Consider the following 17,500-nt stretch of genomic DNA (forward strand, 5'->3'; position numbering starts at 1 on the left):
AGAGAGAGAGAGAAGAGAGAGAGAGAGAGAGAGAGAGAGAGAGAGAGAGAGAGAGATAACAAACACAGTATTAAATTGTTGAAACTTTTATTTGGCTTCGTTGTTGATGAACCCGAGGGATTGAAACTCCGGATCGGGGTCAACTTTAATCAAAGGGATGGCTATTACTGATGCGTCACCAACGGTATACTACCTACGCGAGGTATCCCTGACAAGAGTACGTGAGGCGGTATACTCGTTACAATATATATATATATATATATATATATATAATATATATATATATTATTTATTTATTTACCATACCGCTGCATTGATATCTGCCTGATATAAAACTGCCTGATATTTTTTTTATCAGTTTACAGGAAGTTCTTAATTCAGTCGATGATAGGAGGTAGGTCATATAACTCGGAATTAACTATAAAGTAATCATTTTTAGTAAATTCTAATCAGATTTAACAAAACAAACAATGTGATACCAAGATGGAATATATTTTAAACACAAAATGCAACACAAACAGCAAAAAAACATGTTTTACAAATATTAAGCGCATGTGCTCATGACGTCAGTATTAACACGTCAAACGACAAAAAGCATATTCTTTCCCGCTAAAAATGAAGTTTTTGGCGTTTTTTTATCATTTCGTTTAAAATAGGGGAAGCATAATTATGATAAACAGAAAAACAGGTTTCTGCATGATTTATATTTACTGTAGCGAATATAAAGTATCACAGCGTAAACAAACACTTGTTCGGATATTTAATGTCGAAGATTTGATTCAACATTAGAACGGAACAATTTTGTTTGAGTTGGAAGGCCGGAACTAATTCAACATCTAAGCAATGTGTCTTTATTCAGGCGTTTAAATTAGGATTTATTAGGGAGGCTTTACTTTTCTTACATATTTGTGTATTCTTTCTGATGTCTTTTTTAAGCAAAGCACTATGCATTGAATTTGAAAAACTGGTATTACCACAGTGGATTGCAGAATTTAAACATGATACGTTTTTAAACGGCAGAAAAGCTTTTTGATATCACAAAATACACTTTGTTTTCCGTACAATTGTTATTTCCCACCGGGTAACATTAGTATATGTTTTAACGAATCAACATTTAAATATAGCTCTTCAAGCTATTTATATATTAATGTCGCTCGCAATTATAACTCTTGTGTTTACGTATGAGCTTTTTTAGTATGATAATACGATGTTCACTAATATCATGGCATTAAGACTTAAGCAAACAGGTATTGTATATTTGCAAACAGTATTAAAAAGTGTCTGTATTAATTAGCGCATAAAGTATAATTGTATGATGGCATGGCTGAGAAAAGCATTATATTCGTACATGTTTAAATGAAAAATCTACAATTTACACGCTAAGTGCATGGAGAAAAAATATACAGACAATAATTCACAACATATATACAATTTAAAAAATGGAAACTATATTTACAATAATCAGCAATATGCAAATGGTTAAAATTTATCAAAATGTATCTGCTAAAAACATATAATGAACGTTTATGCAAACAAAATTCTTGAAATAGATGGATTTGAGTTTAATTGGCTAATATAAATTCACAATCGCAAAAAAGAACGATCTTTGTACACAAACCAATCAAAATTATACTGTGTGCTTTTATTCTGTGTTCATTTAAATGAGTCAAATATGGGATAGTTCTGAATGTCGTAGCAGCTGTCATATTCAATTGTTGACACGAGTGCTTTGATTACATCAACAGAAGTCACTACGTCTTCTCCAACCAAGAAAACGAAGAAAGAAACTCGTGGACAGCTGAAGCATCAGATCAACATTGGCATCTCTTCCAATGCTAACAACAACAAGGATCACACCATTTTCCTTTAACCGTTTTCCCTCATTTAAAACGAAGTTCATTTCGGAATCCGTCATGTGGCCCTGTGTAAAAACGACAGCAACTTGTTTACGTCCTTGGTTGGTTACATTAAGAAGCTCCTCAGTCAAGTGATGCATCAACGCAACTAAATATCCTGATGAACAATCCTTTGTATGACAGCTGTCCTCTTTCATAATACCGCCATACATCGCAGGTATCATCTGACTGCTGTCACTAAACTTGTTGAAGTTAAACACAGTTTCACCTATTCCGCCAACAGTTTTTGACAGACTGATTCGTGTTTGATTGATGCCCGTGTGAACTTGAGAAATTAGAACTTCCGCAACTTTCAATGCTTCTTCCAACTGCTCGTAGCCAAACGATGCGACATCGAATGCTAACGCCACATCAGAATATGATGTTGTGCAGCCTATAATTAGTTATATAAGATATGTTAATGATAAATTAAGCCTAAGTCAACCGTTATGTTGCACATCACATAAACAATAAATATTGATCTTGTAATATAAAGAAGTGAAACAATTATTATTGTATGTTTTAAAATAATCAAATGACACACTAATTTACTAGTTAATGCATACGATATTTATAGTAACTTACTTAAAATATAACAAAGAGAAATATTAATCTCATTACAACTGTAATTAAACTAACGTTGTACGTACGGTCACACCCGAACATTGTCCGTTTTAATAGGCTGACGATGGTGTTGTCACCGAACAGAGGATGTACGTTCCTCACGGTGTCAGTTATTGCCAATAATTCTTCATGCCACACATATCTACCGACTCCGACGCCTAGTACTTGATTGTTGGGAATAGTAGAAAGTCGCTTAGCCTGTTCAAGCGTTTTTTGTCTATCGCTTGCCATTCCGTCCGTGAGTACAAGCACATATCTGTCAACCTCAGACCGACCTCCGTTAGATTCGCGAAAACTTTCTTTGTATAAAAATTGCAACGCTTCGCCGGTGAAGGTTGGTCCCCGTATTATGTCTGGGATTGTCATATTGTCAACAGCGTCCAAAATAGTATCGTTGTCGTAGGTGTTGTTCAAGTGAAACATAACATGGGGCTGTTTACCATAAAGGATTATACTGAACTGAAAGTGATTTGGGCCGACCGGAAACTGTGAAATTAATTGTTTTATATTCTCCTTCAGTTCTTGAAAAACCATGTTTGTCTGACTGTCGGAAATGTCGATTACCATTACAATGTCGGCAATCATATACGGCGAGCACATATCTGCAACAGAATATTATAAAGATAAGCACACTTTGAGAAAATAGTGTAATTCATTTAAATACTCGGTTTTTTCAGCAATTACCAGGATAATGCCCTACCTATCTGGCAGTTATCACCGAGGTAACCTTGCGCGCACGTGCAATTGAACTCCAGTCCACTGTTTTGTAATTGGCATTCCCCGTCATTCAAACAGCGGATTGGGCTGTCGCAGTCTGAAAACCGATTCACGGCGGAAATAAAGTCTGCAAGTCATTTAATTTGAGAATACATCGATTTGAGTTATATGTAAACATAGGCATGCATGTAGCATATCTTTATAAATGTTTGAATACAAAAGTCTAGAGCAGTTGTCTCAATTAAAGAAAAATTGCATAAAACACAATTTAAAGTCTTGTTATTAATTATAGTTATAGTAAACAACATTCAATTATGTTCAAACGCAATGAAGTACGTTTAATCTTTATTTACGGTGTAATAACTTTCAAATAATTATTAAGGTCGAGCAGAAGATAATCGACTTACATCTAAATAATAACCAAGGCGAAGACCTAATTTTAGGGCATGTTATTGTTTCGGGTTTGCTTTTCTGTTTTGTTATTAAACGGTGTGTACATTTCAATGTATATTTAATATGTCACTAAGTACCAATGAACTGGCAGTCCTTTCCTTTCCAGCCCTCCTCGCAGATGCATCGATAGTCCGTTCCACTGCTGACATCGTCCACACATACACCGCCATTTTTGCAATACACTCCACTGTTGCAGTCTGAATGAATAAAAAATGTATGCGTTTTGCAGTATTTATATTTGCATTATGTTTTGAAATCGATATGATTAAGTACAGAAGGCAATCCTTTGTCGACAATCTTTATTTGCAAATAAAACGATAGTCCGTTCCGACACTGACATCGGCCAATCTCACACAAACGCACGCACCCGCACACACGCACTCACAAATACGCGTCCATGGCTGCAATACATTCCACTCTTAAGGTCTTCACGTTAAAGATAACGTTAATTATTGTATTCACATGTTTATGACTTGTGTTGTTTACAAATATATACAATTACCACATATGTAATTAATATGCCTTGTAGTTACATTATATTGTTTTACCACTATTACGGTGTATTTTAGTGTCAGGAATTATGTTAAATACGATTAAGGCTTACCAACGAGATGGCAACTTTTGCCTTTCCAACCATTATTGCAATTGCTGCACGTGTAATCCATAAAAGTGGACGTTCTATTACACGTTCCACGGCTGTTGCAGTGTCCTGACCAGTTACAGACTAAAAGAAACTCGTGTTATTCAAACATTTGCAAATGCAAAGGCATACAGGAAAAAACAACTTCGCTTGAAAAATATATAACATTTAATATGTGTTTACACATGTCATGTGTAATTCTCGGTCTATTGTTCAATTTTTATATTCTGATTATATTGCGTTTTTTTCTAAAAGATTTTCAATTAACATGTTGAATTGATTATGACAATAAATGAAGTCAGTCGTCCACATGTGTATCGTTTAAAATGACATATTTATATTAAAAAAGAACTACCGGAAACACATACTGCTGGCCATTTATGACAACGTACCAACAAACGGACTAAAGTTATTTTTTCTATTAACACATAATAAAAAAAATCTTAAGTAACAAATAGTTAAATACCAAAATAACATGCAATATGACCTTATACGATACATGTGATTCAGAAAACAAATTAATTTAAAAAGCAGTTTGACAAATGTATGTGAACAAATAAATGCCACATCACATTTCCAGTTAAAGCAGTTAATGTTTCAAAAACATAACTGTATTAGACAAATGCTATTTCAATAATTCCATTATCAATTCCTTCAAAAACATTGACATGTTAACTAAGGAGCTTTGAAAAGGATTGGCACTTATTCATGTGAATGAGACTGAAGAATAATCATACCAACGAGTTCGCAGTCCTTTCCGCTCCACCCATCCTTGCATAAACATGTGTATTCTATTCCATTTTCCACACAAACACCGCCATTTGCGCAATAGTGTCCACTGCTGCAGTCTGTGTTGAACAGAGACAGAATATATTTGTTGGCATGTAATTAACCTGAACGTGTGCATGAAATGTTATTTACGTCAAATTTTAACACGACTGTGCTTTTAAATAGTTTTCGAATGTAATGGAATGCAAAATCATATTGAAAATGATATAAATATCTAAATATCTATAAATATCTAACCAACAAGATGACAACTTTTCCCTTTCCATCCCGAAACGCAATTGTTACACACGTAGTCGGTTGAAGTAGATGTTGGTGAACACGTTCCACGGTAGTTACAGTGTCCGTACCAAGAACAGACTAAAAAGAACCTATGTCTTCAATATTTTAAAAATGGCATGTTGGCGGTTTATAATCTTCAAAATTAAATTAACGTTTAAGTTTTTAAAATAAGAGCTTATCGTATATCATTTATATAAGTTTGACTAAGTTCATCGTTGTTGAAGAATGAACAGTTACAAAATGTGAATGTCGCAATATTTTGTTAGAATATATATTAATATAATCTAATCGAAATGAGCACCTAATTATTGCCAACGAGTAAATGCTTGTTTTGGCACATTGTTCTATTGATCTGATGCGTTTATATAATAAATAGTAAAAAGCGCCTGGTACTTATAATGTTGGTATTGAAATGTGTTTATCTGAATGGGACAAATCCTACCGACGAGTTCACAATCTTTTCCGGACCAGCCATCCTTGCACACACACGTGTAGTCCGTTCCATTTTCCTCACAAACACCATCGTTGGCGCAGTATTGTCCACTGCCACAATCTGGTGTGAAAATTGGAAACATTAACTCTAGCATGTTCAATGTGCTTGAAAACAAATCAAATTAAAGCATATTACCTCTGTCGGTACAGCTAACAAATATCGCATAATTAACATCTTAAACAATCTGTAATTTGTGTAAACAAAAACTTATTGGATGCTTATTCCTTCATTATGTATTCGGTATAGAGTATTGATTACAAACTTCTGTTTTATATATTCTTCTTATCCGTTTGAGATTAATTAACTACATTGAAAATAGACGTTTCTAACCAACAAGATGGCAACTTTTTCCTTTCCAACCAGAAGCGCAGTTGCTGCACGAGTAGTCGGAATTGGTAGATATTGGAACGCAAGTTCCACGGTCATTACAATGTCCAGACCAAGTACAAACTGAAAGTAATTTAAATCACATGTAAATCATAGGAGGAAAGTTAGGGTAGACCACATGTTTCAAATTTCATGAGCAAATATATCATGCATTCTCAGCAAATTTATCATTGTCGTGATCTCGTGACGTCATACATCACGCGACATATACTCACGTGGCATGTGTTAAGTAACATTAAAAAGACTCGCGCGTTACATCGCGGACAGGTAATTCAACAATAAAGCGCATTCCTTGTTAAAAAAACATGCAAGCGTTGGAAACAAGTAACTCTATAAGCGATAAAGGCTTTTACCGACTGCGGTCGCAAAGGAGAAAACAACCGCGCTATTCAAGATCAAAGATAACGCAATAAAAGGAAGATTATTTGAAAAGCTATTTTTGGAACGCGCGTTATTCGGCAGCCGATGAACGTCTTTAAAAAGAGATGACATATCCTACCGACGAGTTCACAATCCTTTCCGTTCCATCCATCCTTGCATACACACGTGTAGTCGGTTCCGTTTTCCACACACACGCCGTCATTAGTGCAATACGATCCATTGCTGCAGTCTGAATTGAGTATTCTTTACATAGTAACAGTTTACGTTTGCTTGTCAATTACATTTTTAACATATAAATTACGCTTAGCATAGTTATAACCTTAGTTGAATCACGTACATATACACTTATTAGTACTACTCTGCATATATTATATATATCTTATTCATTTAACAGTAAAAGTTCATATTGAAAACGCTATATTAAAATGAAGCTCTACATACATTTATTTCTTCTGCATTATTTAAATACAATCCGTAACATTAAGCTGCGAAAATTCATTAAAAACAATCGTTTCTCACCAACGAGGTGGCAACTTTTTCCTTTCCACCCTGAAGCACAATTGTTACACGTATAGTCGGTATTGGTAGATGTTGGGACACAAGTTCCACGGTCGTTACAATGTCCAGACCAGGTACAGACTGAAAGTAATTTTTTGTCTGTACATGTTGTTACAATATTTGCATATGTACCATGTAAAAATAGTATCGACTTGACTGAGATAAGCTTTGGTGTGCTTACAAACAAATTATTATGAAGTAACGTTTATATATTTATGTTTCATCATTTCCATTTGATATATACGTATTCAAAGAATCATTTAAAAAATTCCGTTCATATGCTGTATCGGATAACTTGTGTTAAGGCGCCCGTTTAATAAGAAAGACACCTTATTACGACCTTAAGTGTTGTTGTTTTTTTTTAATAAACCGTACAATAATCCTACCGACGAGTTCACAGTTCTAGGACCAGGTACAGACTGAAAGAAACGTCTTGTTCAAAATAAACCAAAGAATAAGAAAGAAAATGAAAAAAAATGTTGTGAAATAAGTTTTGGCGGGTGATGAAAAACAAGGAACGCGTGGTTAACGAATGTTCTGAAAACAATTTCGAGGTCTAACTTTTCCAGTTTCATCAATTTGATATGTTGCAACACGTGATTATGAGTTGATAATATCTGTAAGAACAATATTGACCATTTCCTTGCAATATTTGTAAATTGAAGCATATTGATAATTTAGAAAAAAAGGTTAATTATGGTCGACATGTATTCTGTTTGTACTTGTTGACATTTTTGAGACAGTACAACAATCTTACCGACGAGTTCACAGTTCTTGCCGGTCCACCCATTCTTGCACACACACGTGTAGTCCGTTCCGTTTTCAACACAAACACCGCCATTCGTGCAATACAATCCGCTGCTGCAATCTGAATTTAAGATTCTATGCATCACAACAAGGTTTTTTTTACTTGTGTATGCCTACTTTTGACATATGTTTTATTCTTAAAATACTAATAATGTTAGTTTAAGTACGCAAAAATACGAGTATTGGTACACGTCTGCTTTTATATATCTTATTCTAAATAAACTTTATTGTGAAAATTCATTTTGAAAACGTTTTTTTTTTCTAACCAACGAGATGGCAACTTTTTCCTTTCCATCCTGAAGCGCAATTGCTGCACGTATAGTCGGTATTGGTAGATATAGGGACACAAGTTCCACGGTCGTTACAATGTCCAGACCAGGTACAGACTGAAAACAACTGCAGATACTTACACCTTGTTCAGTATTAACCAAAGAAGAAGAAGAACAATAAAATCGAATGTTCTGATATCAGTTTTTGGCGGGTGATGTAAAACAAGGAACGCGCGGGTGACGAATGTTCTGACACATATTACGAAGTCCTTTAACTTTTCCAGTTTCATTAATTTGGTATGTTTCAGCAATTGATCATGATTAGATAATATCTCCGACAACAACATTGACCATTTCTTTACAATATTTGTAAACTGAAGCATATTGATGATTAAGATAAATGTTCAATATGGTTGACATTTATTGTGTTTACATTTGTTGACACTTTATTGACAGTACAGACTGAAAGAAACGTTAGATCTGTTCATCTTCTGTCAATATTGAACAAAGAAGAATATGATAAATAATATCGAAATTACTAAAATATGCTTTGGTGTGTGCAGAACAAAATAACAACAATTGCGTTTTTGACAAATCTACTGACACAAATGTCGAAGTCATAAACATTTTTTATTTTCAGTCATTTTTTTTTGTTACAGAATTTTTCATTTAGTGTACACTATTTTCAACAATCGTTTTGAACATTATCCTTCAATATTTTCAAATGGATAAATTGCGTAATTTTTTACCAAATGTTTAATGTGGTCGGCATTTATTCATTTTGTGTTTTTAACAAATTTTGAGAGAGTACAACAAACTTACCGACTTGTTCACAATCCTTTCCGTTCCACCCATTCTGGCATACACACGTGTAGTCCGCTCCGTTTTCCACACAAACGCCGCCATTTGTGCAATACGATCCACTGCTGCAGTCTGAATTGGACATTCTATACATAATAACGCATGTTAACTCTCGCCCAATATTAAATTACTGGGGTCAGCGTACGGAATCAGTTAACGCGTGAACATTAAAATACAAGAACAGCTGTTGTCAGAGCAAAGAATGATTCAATGGCAATGCCGGTCGATTACCTATCAAGGTACAGTTCTTTCCTTTCCAACCTTTGGGACATGTGCACTCATAGTTTAGACCTTCGTTTAAAGTCTTGCACGTGCCGCCGTTCTGACAATACACGCCGCTGTTACAATCTGAAATATTGTATCATTCTAAGCTGTCACAATCTGAAATGTTGTATCATTCTAAGCTGTCACAATCTGAAATGTTGTATTATTCTACCAATATTTTTAGTTTTAATTTTTATATAAACTTTGTAATCGAACACATTACAAAATAATTCATAACACTTTGTTTATACTTAAATGCAACTCATTTACAACAATCACGTCGTTGTGTTTTCACCCAAAACGTTCAACAATAGCGTACGATGTTTGACGATCCTATGCCCTATATGAATAGTGTTGAAACACGTGGACCTTTCGGAATCGCAAGGAAATGACGAACGCGTTGGTATGCATAAACGTTGAGCCCACATGCCTGTAATCTAATACTCAATGCATATTTATTTGTACATATTCATTGTCAATTATTGAACAAAAGCTTGCCTGGTTTTTCACGAACACGTATAATATATATAATAAGAAAATATATATTGTTTTGTTATCATCAAATGTCAAAAATAACACGAATAAAGCATGTTATTGTCATCTGCAGGTTTATAAATGGCATAGTTTTCTATTTAAGCGCAACCCGAGCCAAGCATCAATTTATGACCTTGTATCACACGATGGTCGGTAAGTAAAGGGCTGTGTAGCGAATATATCTAACCAAGTGCACTTTGAATTCCTTCATCAACATTAGAGGAGAAAGGTTCAATAATCTGTTTAATATAACGTCATCTTTTTTACATGCGATGCTTCATTTGACATAACTAACATAATATGAAAAGCTGCCCTTGTTATATGGTTAAATACACAGCCAGCATATTGCATTGCTGAGCAAATGAAAAACGAGTCTTCTGTACTCAGTAACATTATGCATCAAAGAACATATGCACACAAAGTGAAAGTCATTTGTGGCTTGAGCAAAGGATGGCAAAATAGCATTCATTTACCTATTAAGGTACAGTTCTTTCCTGTCCAACCTTTGGGACATGTGCACTCATAGTCAAGACCTCCGTTTAAAGTCTTGCAAGTTCCGCCGTTCTTACAATATACGCCGCTGTTACAATCTGAAATGTTGAATCATTCTACGGATTGTCTTCTTGATTGTTTGATAATAGGCACTCGACATATTTTTAATAGATATAAGCAATTATACGATAAAGACGAACAGACTTCTGAGACCTCAATGTTGTCCCTTATCGGATGTTCCTATACTGATAAAAAAAAATAAAGCGCTCTGACCTCAACTTCACCTGAAGAAGACAAATCACATGTCAAGCCCAAGAAAACCTCTTTTTTCGACAATCGTAAAACGATAAATTCAACCTAGTCATTTCATCAAGAACCTCACGCTTCATATGCTCGCATTATAAATGTATGAGGCAAGATGAAATAAAAAGTCAGATTTTATTTTAAATAGTTTAAAATACGATTTGATGTATCAATTAATGAATATTATTTGCTGTACGGGTATAAAGTGACTTCTATGAAGTAAAATAATGAAGTTATATAATTAATTATGTTTTGTTGAGAACAGTTATAAAGAGATTTTATAAATGAAAATGAACGCTAATATAGATTCGGACATAACAAAATATCATGGCGCTTTAAAGGAATAATGCATAAAAAGGTAAATAGTCGTTGGGATAGAAAATGTTAAAAGTAACATATTGTGTGCCAATATCAGAAAATCGAGATTTCAAAAAGCCACTAAAAACGATAATTGCACAGTACTGGATAGTGAGCATTTGCCGGACAGCAGTATTTAGCGGGCGTTCTATTTATTTAGTGTATGACAACCCTAAATGTTTACAATGCTATGTTTACAAATTTGGTCTCAGTGAAATGTGACCGCCGCGCGGGGATATTAAAAGCACGCCGCGAATGCACAAACGAAGTGATTTAATAAGTCCCGACCTGTGAACTTGATGTTTTTGTAAGTCTGCTACAATACATACGATTTCAATTGCTTTTATTGCAACCTCATATTTGAACAGAAACTAAAACACGGAACAATTAGTATTATTGTTTTTTTACGTTTAATTCTCGACATACTTTGGCGTATACAGATATCAAATGACGAGTTAAAATGTAAATTAAAGGGAAACAGTTCAAATTCACCTTTACACATTAACTGTTTGGATTTTCTCCCTTGACAAATTATAAATGGCTGTGTTTTCACTACCAAATTTAAACTTATCTCTTTTTTATTGATGCGACGAGCGGAATCAATAATTCAAGACATTGGAAATCCGTATTTCGGTATACACAGCTATCTGAAACAAACTGTACGTCCGTTTATACACGCAGAAGAAGACACGTTGCACCTTAAAATAGATACATTCACTTCAGTATAACGTTTCAGATAATAAAATGATCATTTTAACTTACTGTTTGTATGTACTCATTGATATAAATGTCCGGAAAATACTCCAGTACGGTGTTAAATCCCATCCGTTTACTCACCCCAAATGTTGGCCTTATACATAGGCATGCGCACATCAACCAAATGTTTTGTAGGCATTCACTTGTAGAAAACAAACCAAGTATATATCAGGAAATCGTTCATGACATATTCTTTTTATCAAAGAAATAATTTAAAAAAAATCTTCTGACAAACAATCGCTAACCAATAAGCACGCAATCTGGGACTATTTTAAATTTGTCTGGAAAAAGCCAATCAAAGTAAGATAAAATCAATTAATTTTGTCGAACCAGCAATTTTTAATTTACACATGGGTTTTGTTGTCGTTACGTTTGAGGATGTTAAGTGGTGAGGGATAACCTTCCCCACAATATAGTGGGGATGTCATTTGAATTAAATGTTTTCGGACGACGAACAACGCAAGACACACAACGAGCAAAGAGTGATCCCGAAAGCTCACCATGTCAGTATGAATGCATTATGACTATTTTTGTTATTTCAGAACCATTTTCGATTTAAAAAAATAATTACAATGTGATTATATTATATTAAAAAAATATATTTCACAGTCTGTAATTTATTGTACATTATAACCGACAGCTGTGGTCAAAGTCTGTTTTAACAAAATATCAATCATTATCAAATACCTATTGATGTGCAGTTCTTCCCTGTCCAGCCTGTTACGCATGCGCACTCATACTCTTGACCAGTAGCCTTGCAAGTGCCGCCGTTTTTACAGTATATACCGCTATTACAATCTGATTTTTTGTAAAATTATTTAAATTGACTTTCTTTAAAGTTTAAACATACACCTTTGACTTAACTTTGTGTTCGTAAGCCTGTTGGTGGAAACATGATTTTGTAACGGACACATAGAAAGTGAATACAACGTAACTTACCAATCAATGTACAGTTTGTTCCTGTCCATCCGCTCTGACATGTGCACACATAGCCCTGACCTCCAGTATCAGTGTTACATGTACCTCCGTTCTTGCAGTACAGGCCGCTGTTACAGTCTGTAATGTGTCATAATTAATTTTCCAAAAAATAACGTTGTTAAAAGGTTCCGTTAAAGAATCTGGTATGGAATGTTGAATGGAAAATGTTACTTTTCTAATTACTTTCATTGAGCGCATTAGAGACCGCTATTTATATCTTATAATTAAAGCATCAAATGATACAATATAGGCCGTGCTCTGTACAAAGGGCGTTTAATGCATGTGCGTTAAGTGTCGTCCCAGATTAGGCTGTGCGGACTATCAGGGACGATACTTTCCGTATTAACTTGATTTTAGCTAAAAAGAGCCTTTCTTGAAACGGAAAATATCGGAGTGTCGTCCATGATAAGCCTTGGCGGACTGCACAAGCTAATCTGGGACGACACTTAACGCACATGCATTAAACCAAATTTTCACAGAGCGCGGCTCATATATTAAACAAACGAACCGCTTTCTATTAAAAGCAAGTTACCATTTTTATATTTGAGGCTTATTGCCTGTTAGTTCTTTGACACCTGTAAGGTACGAGCTTTTTATTTATAGCAAAACACATTCGAAGATCAACAAGTGGTGCGATGTACCTCTTTCTAAACATGTGCTACCTGTCCAACCGGAAGGACAAACGCACGTGTACAGCAGTTTTGCTCCGTTTACACACGTGCCTCCATTTGCACAATGTCCAGACCATGAGCAATCTAGAAAAAAGTGTTATGCAATAAATAAAAGCATTCCGATACATCTTTTATTTTTCGAATTATGTTGTAACAATATAAACTAGCAAGCTCACGAAAATATCCGGGACAATGTTTTTCCATGGGAAAATATTTAATTTATTCAATAAATGTACATAGATGATGTTTCGTTATCATATATTCAAAACCTTACAATGAGACGAAATGAAGTCGAAGCAAAACAGTTTTTGTTCCCGCGACACACTACGCGTTTAAACTGCATATGCGCATCTTGGTCGCATTAACATGACTACCAGTGGAATTTTTAAACAATCGTATATAAAGGTTGGTGCGGGGGGCGGGGGGGAGGGGCGGAAATATCTGTTGTGAAGAGAAACCCGGGTTTAAAACAAAATAATGTTAAACATGTTTACCATGATTCATACTCAATTTATCCCAATTATACTATTTTTAATGAAGACTGGGTTCATTATTCGTCTTTTGATGTGTTTCATTTAAACATGATACGTTGTCGTGATAACAACCTACAATAAATAATGCGTATATGTGACAGAGAATTATTGAAAAAGAGTTTTTTAAATAAACGTCATTTAATAATGTAACTTTATAATCTATATTTCAAAGTCGTTTTGAACGATCGAAATATTACATATAAGTGGCACAAAAAGCCATTCCACTATGATGCTCGTATATGTAGATATATGTAGCTTATGTAAAAGAGGACTCTTAACTCTTTCAGTGCTGGAACCGAATTTTGAAAGCCTTTGCAAACAGTTTGGATCCAGATGAGACGCCACAAAACGTCAGGATCCAAACTGTTTGCTATGCTGATAGTATTCTTTGAAAAAAAATTGAAGAAAATGCTAATTTTACAAATTCAGCAGACGACATTTTAGCAGACGACAAAATTCACAGCATGCAAAGGGTCAAAAGGTACCAAAATTAGCATTTTGTTACAGATTTAAATGCGGGAAGGGCATTGTTTTGTGGTCAGTTCGTCCAGTAAAACGTTTTCTGCACTTTCATTTTTTGGAAATGTTTAAAGACGAGGGTCTTAAGTTCTTTTCGGTATATCATTTTGTATTGTCTTACATGAAAATGAGAAGACCTTAACGTGAGCACGCGGAGACCAGTTAAAACATGCAAACCTGTTATAGAGGTATTGCACATGCGAATGTACAGTCATACACGTGTGTAACTTGAAGACTTGAACGTGTGCCTATAAGGGGTTTTATGTTTACTAGTTTATTAATACACTGTATATCAGTTGTCACATCCTAAGAATTCTTCTGTTGTCATTCTAAACAAAAGAGATCGAATATTTCAAAAACACACTTACACACTGTGCCTTTAATCGACATTTACTCAATAAGACGTTTAATTTAACTGTTATAACATGGCCAAATACGTAAACATCGGTTTAGTAAAGTAATGCAAAAACTAAATCAGTACTTTCCGTAGAAAATATCTAAATAAGACAACATCGTTTTAAAAGAAAACAGCCTTTTTTAAATATGTTCCTTTATATCGCATCGTTTAATAGTAACTCACCAATATCTTCACAGAATCGCGTTAAACCAGGGCGGCTACAGTCACATCTATACAACCCGCCAATCCATTTGCAATAGGAGTCGCCTCCAGGACAAAAGTGCCAGCAATCTGACGCACATTCACAAGATATTATAAATGCGCACATAATTATGCACTTTGCTTAACAAATTAGTTAATTTAAAATCGTATAGATAGTCAACGTCATTTAAATGCCCAATTGTGTCCACATGTTGAAATGATGTAAGTAATTAGAGTAGTGGTGTTTTAACCCCGTATGTCACTCCCATAGCTAAGAATCGGTTCAGTGTTTTTATCTAATAGCTAGAGACATTTATTGTTATATATTCGAAGCACATTTTCTTGTCAGAATATATCGCGACAATATGGCACTATAAATGATACTATGTAGTTTTTTTTGTTAATGAATAATAATTAAGAGTAATGCTTACTTGATTCGCGGGCCCCTCTTTTGTCCCGATGATGTGATTCTTGTTCTTCACAACAAACACAAACTGGAACAAAGTTGTTAATAGTGAAATTGTTAAAACTTTTTTGTATACATTCGAATACTTACAGTACATTTTACACTATTCTTGTTTCGAGCATTGAATTAATTATGGACATTCCCTTTACAGTTTACGTATTTTTCTAACGGATATAGTTTCTTTTCAAATCTGTCCTATCTAATTGTGTACATTTTGTTCACATTGTTCGTGTATTTTTTTTTAATTAAAATGCGTATTTAACATGTGGGATTAACTTCACTTTCATATATAGCCTACACAATTGATAGAGCAGTAAAATAAAAGCACTCGCTCCTATACCAACCTTAACACCTACTCCCATGTTAGATTGGTATATACTTTTAATTCTATATTTACCAAAAATGATTACTAATTTACAGTTTAAAAACGCCATAAATACATGCAGTATAAATGTAAACTACTTACGGACATATACACAGCCTACAATCAATAAACACTTCCCAACCATTTCTGTAAACGTATTGACGAACTTCTTAAAATGCCCAAGTCAAAACGACCATATAACATTTGTCACAACTCAAAACGCATAAGGCTTTAAAATTGAGATTTCATGTTCGAAAATTACAGGGGAATACCCCCAAATAACGCACCCAAAATGAAGTTATAATGGAAACCAATAACCGATAGAATCGATTTTGTGAATACAATCTCGCAACGTGTTGTACAAAGGCACTAAATGACAATACAGCACCATTTAGCCGCCTAAACAACTTATCGTATGAATACTTTGTTTTCTATTACTCGTAAATCTACTTATTCTACTTTCTGCACAATGTTTAAACATTAATTGTTCTTGTTAAATATATCATGTTTGTTAAAACTAACATGTGATTGAAAGAAGACTTCGCGTGTCCCGTAAAACATAAAAATGGAAACGAGAGTATTTTTTGTATTTTTTTGTTGTAATTTTATTTTATAGTGTTCTTCGTGCGACTTAGATATTTCGTTGCTCGATCATTTTGTAAAAATAATATTTAAAACAAATGCTAGTTTATATAATCGTAAACATTTTCATCCTTTTGTTGGCTCTTTGATTTAATCAAACATAAAAATATATAATAGGAAACGCTATTCTCGGAGGTAACAAGATATAATCATAAGCTTTCGGTTTCGGTCGCATTCACACATAATAATCGAATTGATATACAAAACCCAATAGATCTACGAGCAGAATAGGTTCATTATGGGTTTTAAGAAAGCGTATAATTGAAGAAAGCTTATAAGTATTGAAGTACTCAACAGTACTGAATGAGGAAGGAGTTTATCCTCCAAATGTTCAATGGCTGTAAAGTTAACCAATCTACATGTATTGACAAAACAGGTGACTACGATTAAAGGCACTTTTGTGCGTATTGATGTATTGAGCGAATGGTCCATACAACAAAGAAGACATTAAATACAAACAAAGCAATCATGCGCCCGGTGTAACTTACCAGAACAAAACGGAATTGGGAAGATATAGATACTGTTCATGTGTGTGTCTGTATATTTTTTGTATTCTGCAAAGAGCTGGACTTGTTCAAAAATTTGTGCAAAAATATAAAGTATAGTATCAGTCACTTTACCTTTAGAGTTTAAGCATTTTAATCGCGAATTCTTAAAAAAACATATTTAAAGTAAGTGTAAAGTGTGTGTGACCTAAGATTCTTAGCTTGTTTCAGATGAACAATGTTTTGAAATACATCTTTCTTTTGTTGGATGCAGATTTGAAGACTTTTTTTTAATGTTTTTGTTTAATCCATTTATGCATAACGTCTAGAAAAAGGGCATTGGCAAACAGCGTAGACCCTTAAGAGACGCCGCATAATGCGGCGT

General features: G+C 34.3%; 1 protein-coding gene and 1 long non-coding RNA gene across 2 annotated transcripts in view; both read right to left on the reverse strand.

The window, feature by feature from the left end:
- Window positions 1-1,013: 1,013 nt before the first annotated feature.
- LOC127861766 (uncharacterized) overlaps window positions 1,014-17,500 on the reverse strand; it is a 37,203-nt gene continuing 20,716 nt past the window's right edge. The window contains exons 31-41 of the mRNA XM_052400446.1: window positions 15,590-15,652; window positions 9,115-9,225; window positions 8,290-8,409; window positions 7,178-7,297; window positions 6,199-6,340; window positions 5,840-5,950; window positions 4,294-4,413; window positions 3,767-3,886; window positions 3,220-3,333; window positions 2,546-3,121; window positions 1,014-2,289 (exon numbers count right to left, since the gene is read on the reverse strand). Of these exons, the coding sequence (XP_052256406.1) occupies window positions 1,739-2,289; window positions 2,546-3,121; window positions 3,220-3,333; window positions 3,767-3,886; window positions 4,294-4,413; window positions 5,840-5,950; window positions 6,199-6,340; window positions 7,178-7,297; window positions 8,290-8,409; window positions 9,115-9,225; window positions 15,590-15,652 (2,148 nt within the window). The 3' untranslated portion in view covers window positions 1,014-1,738. The remainder of the gene's footprint in view (window positions 2,290-2,545; window positions 3,122-3,219; window positions 3,334-3,766; window positions 3,887-4,293; window positions 4,414-5,839; window positions 5,951-6,198; window positions 6,341-7,177; window positions 7,298-8,289; window positions 8,410-9,114; window positions 9,226-15,589; window positions 15,653-17,500) is intronic.
- LOC127862166 (uncharacterized) lies at window positions 4,383-6,341 on the reverse strand. The gene is made up of 5 exons (XR_008040471.1): window positions 6,221-6,341; window positions 5,840-5,950; window positions 5,356-5,475; window positions 5,067-5,177; window positions 4,383-4,413 (listed from the first exon to the last, which is right to left on the reverse strand). It is a non-coding gene; the product is annotated as an uncharacterized LOC127862166 (long non-coding RNA).

This window comes from Dreissena polymorpha, chromosome 16 (genome assembly GCF_020536995.1).
Source record: "Dreissena polymorpha isolate Duluth1 chromosome 16, UMN_Dpol_1.0, whole genome shotgun sequence".
NCBI lineage: Eukaryota > Metazoa > Mollusca > Bivalvia > Myida > Dreissenidae > Dreissena > Dreissena polymorpha.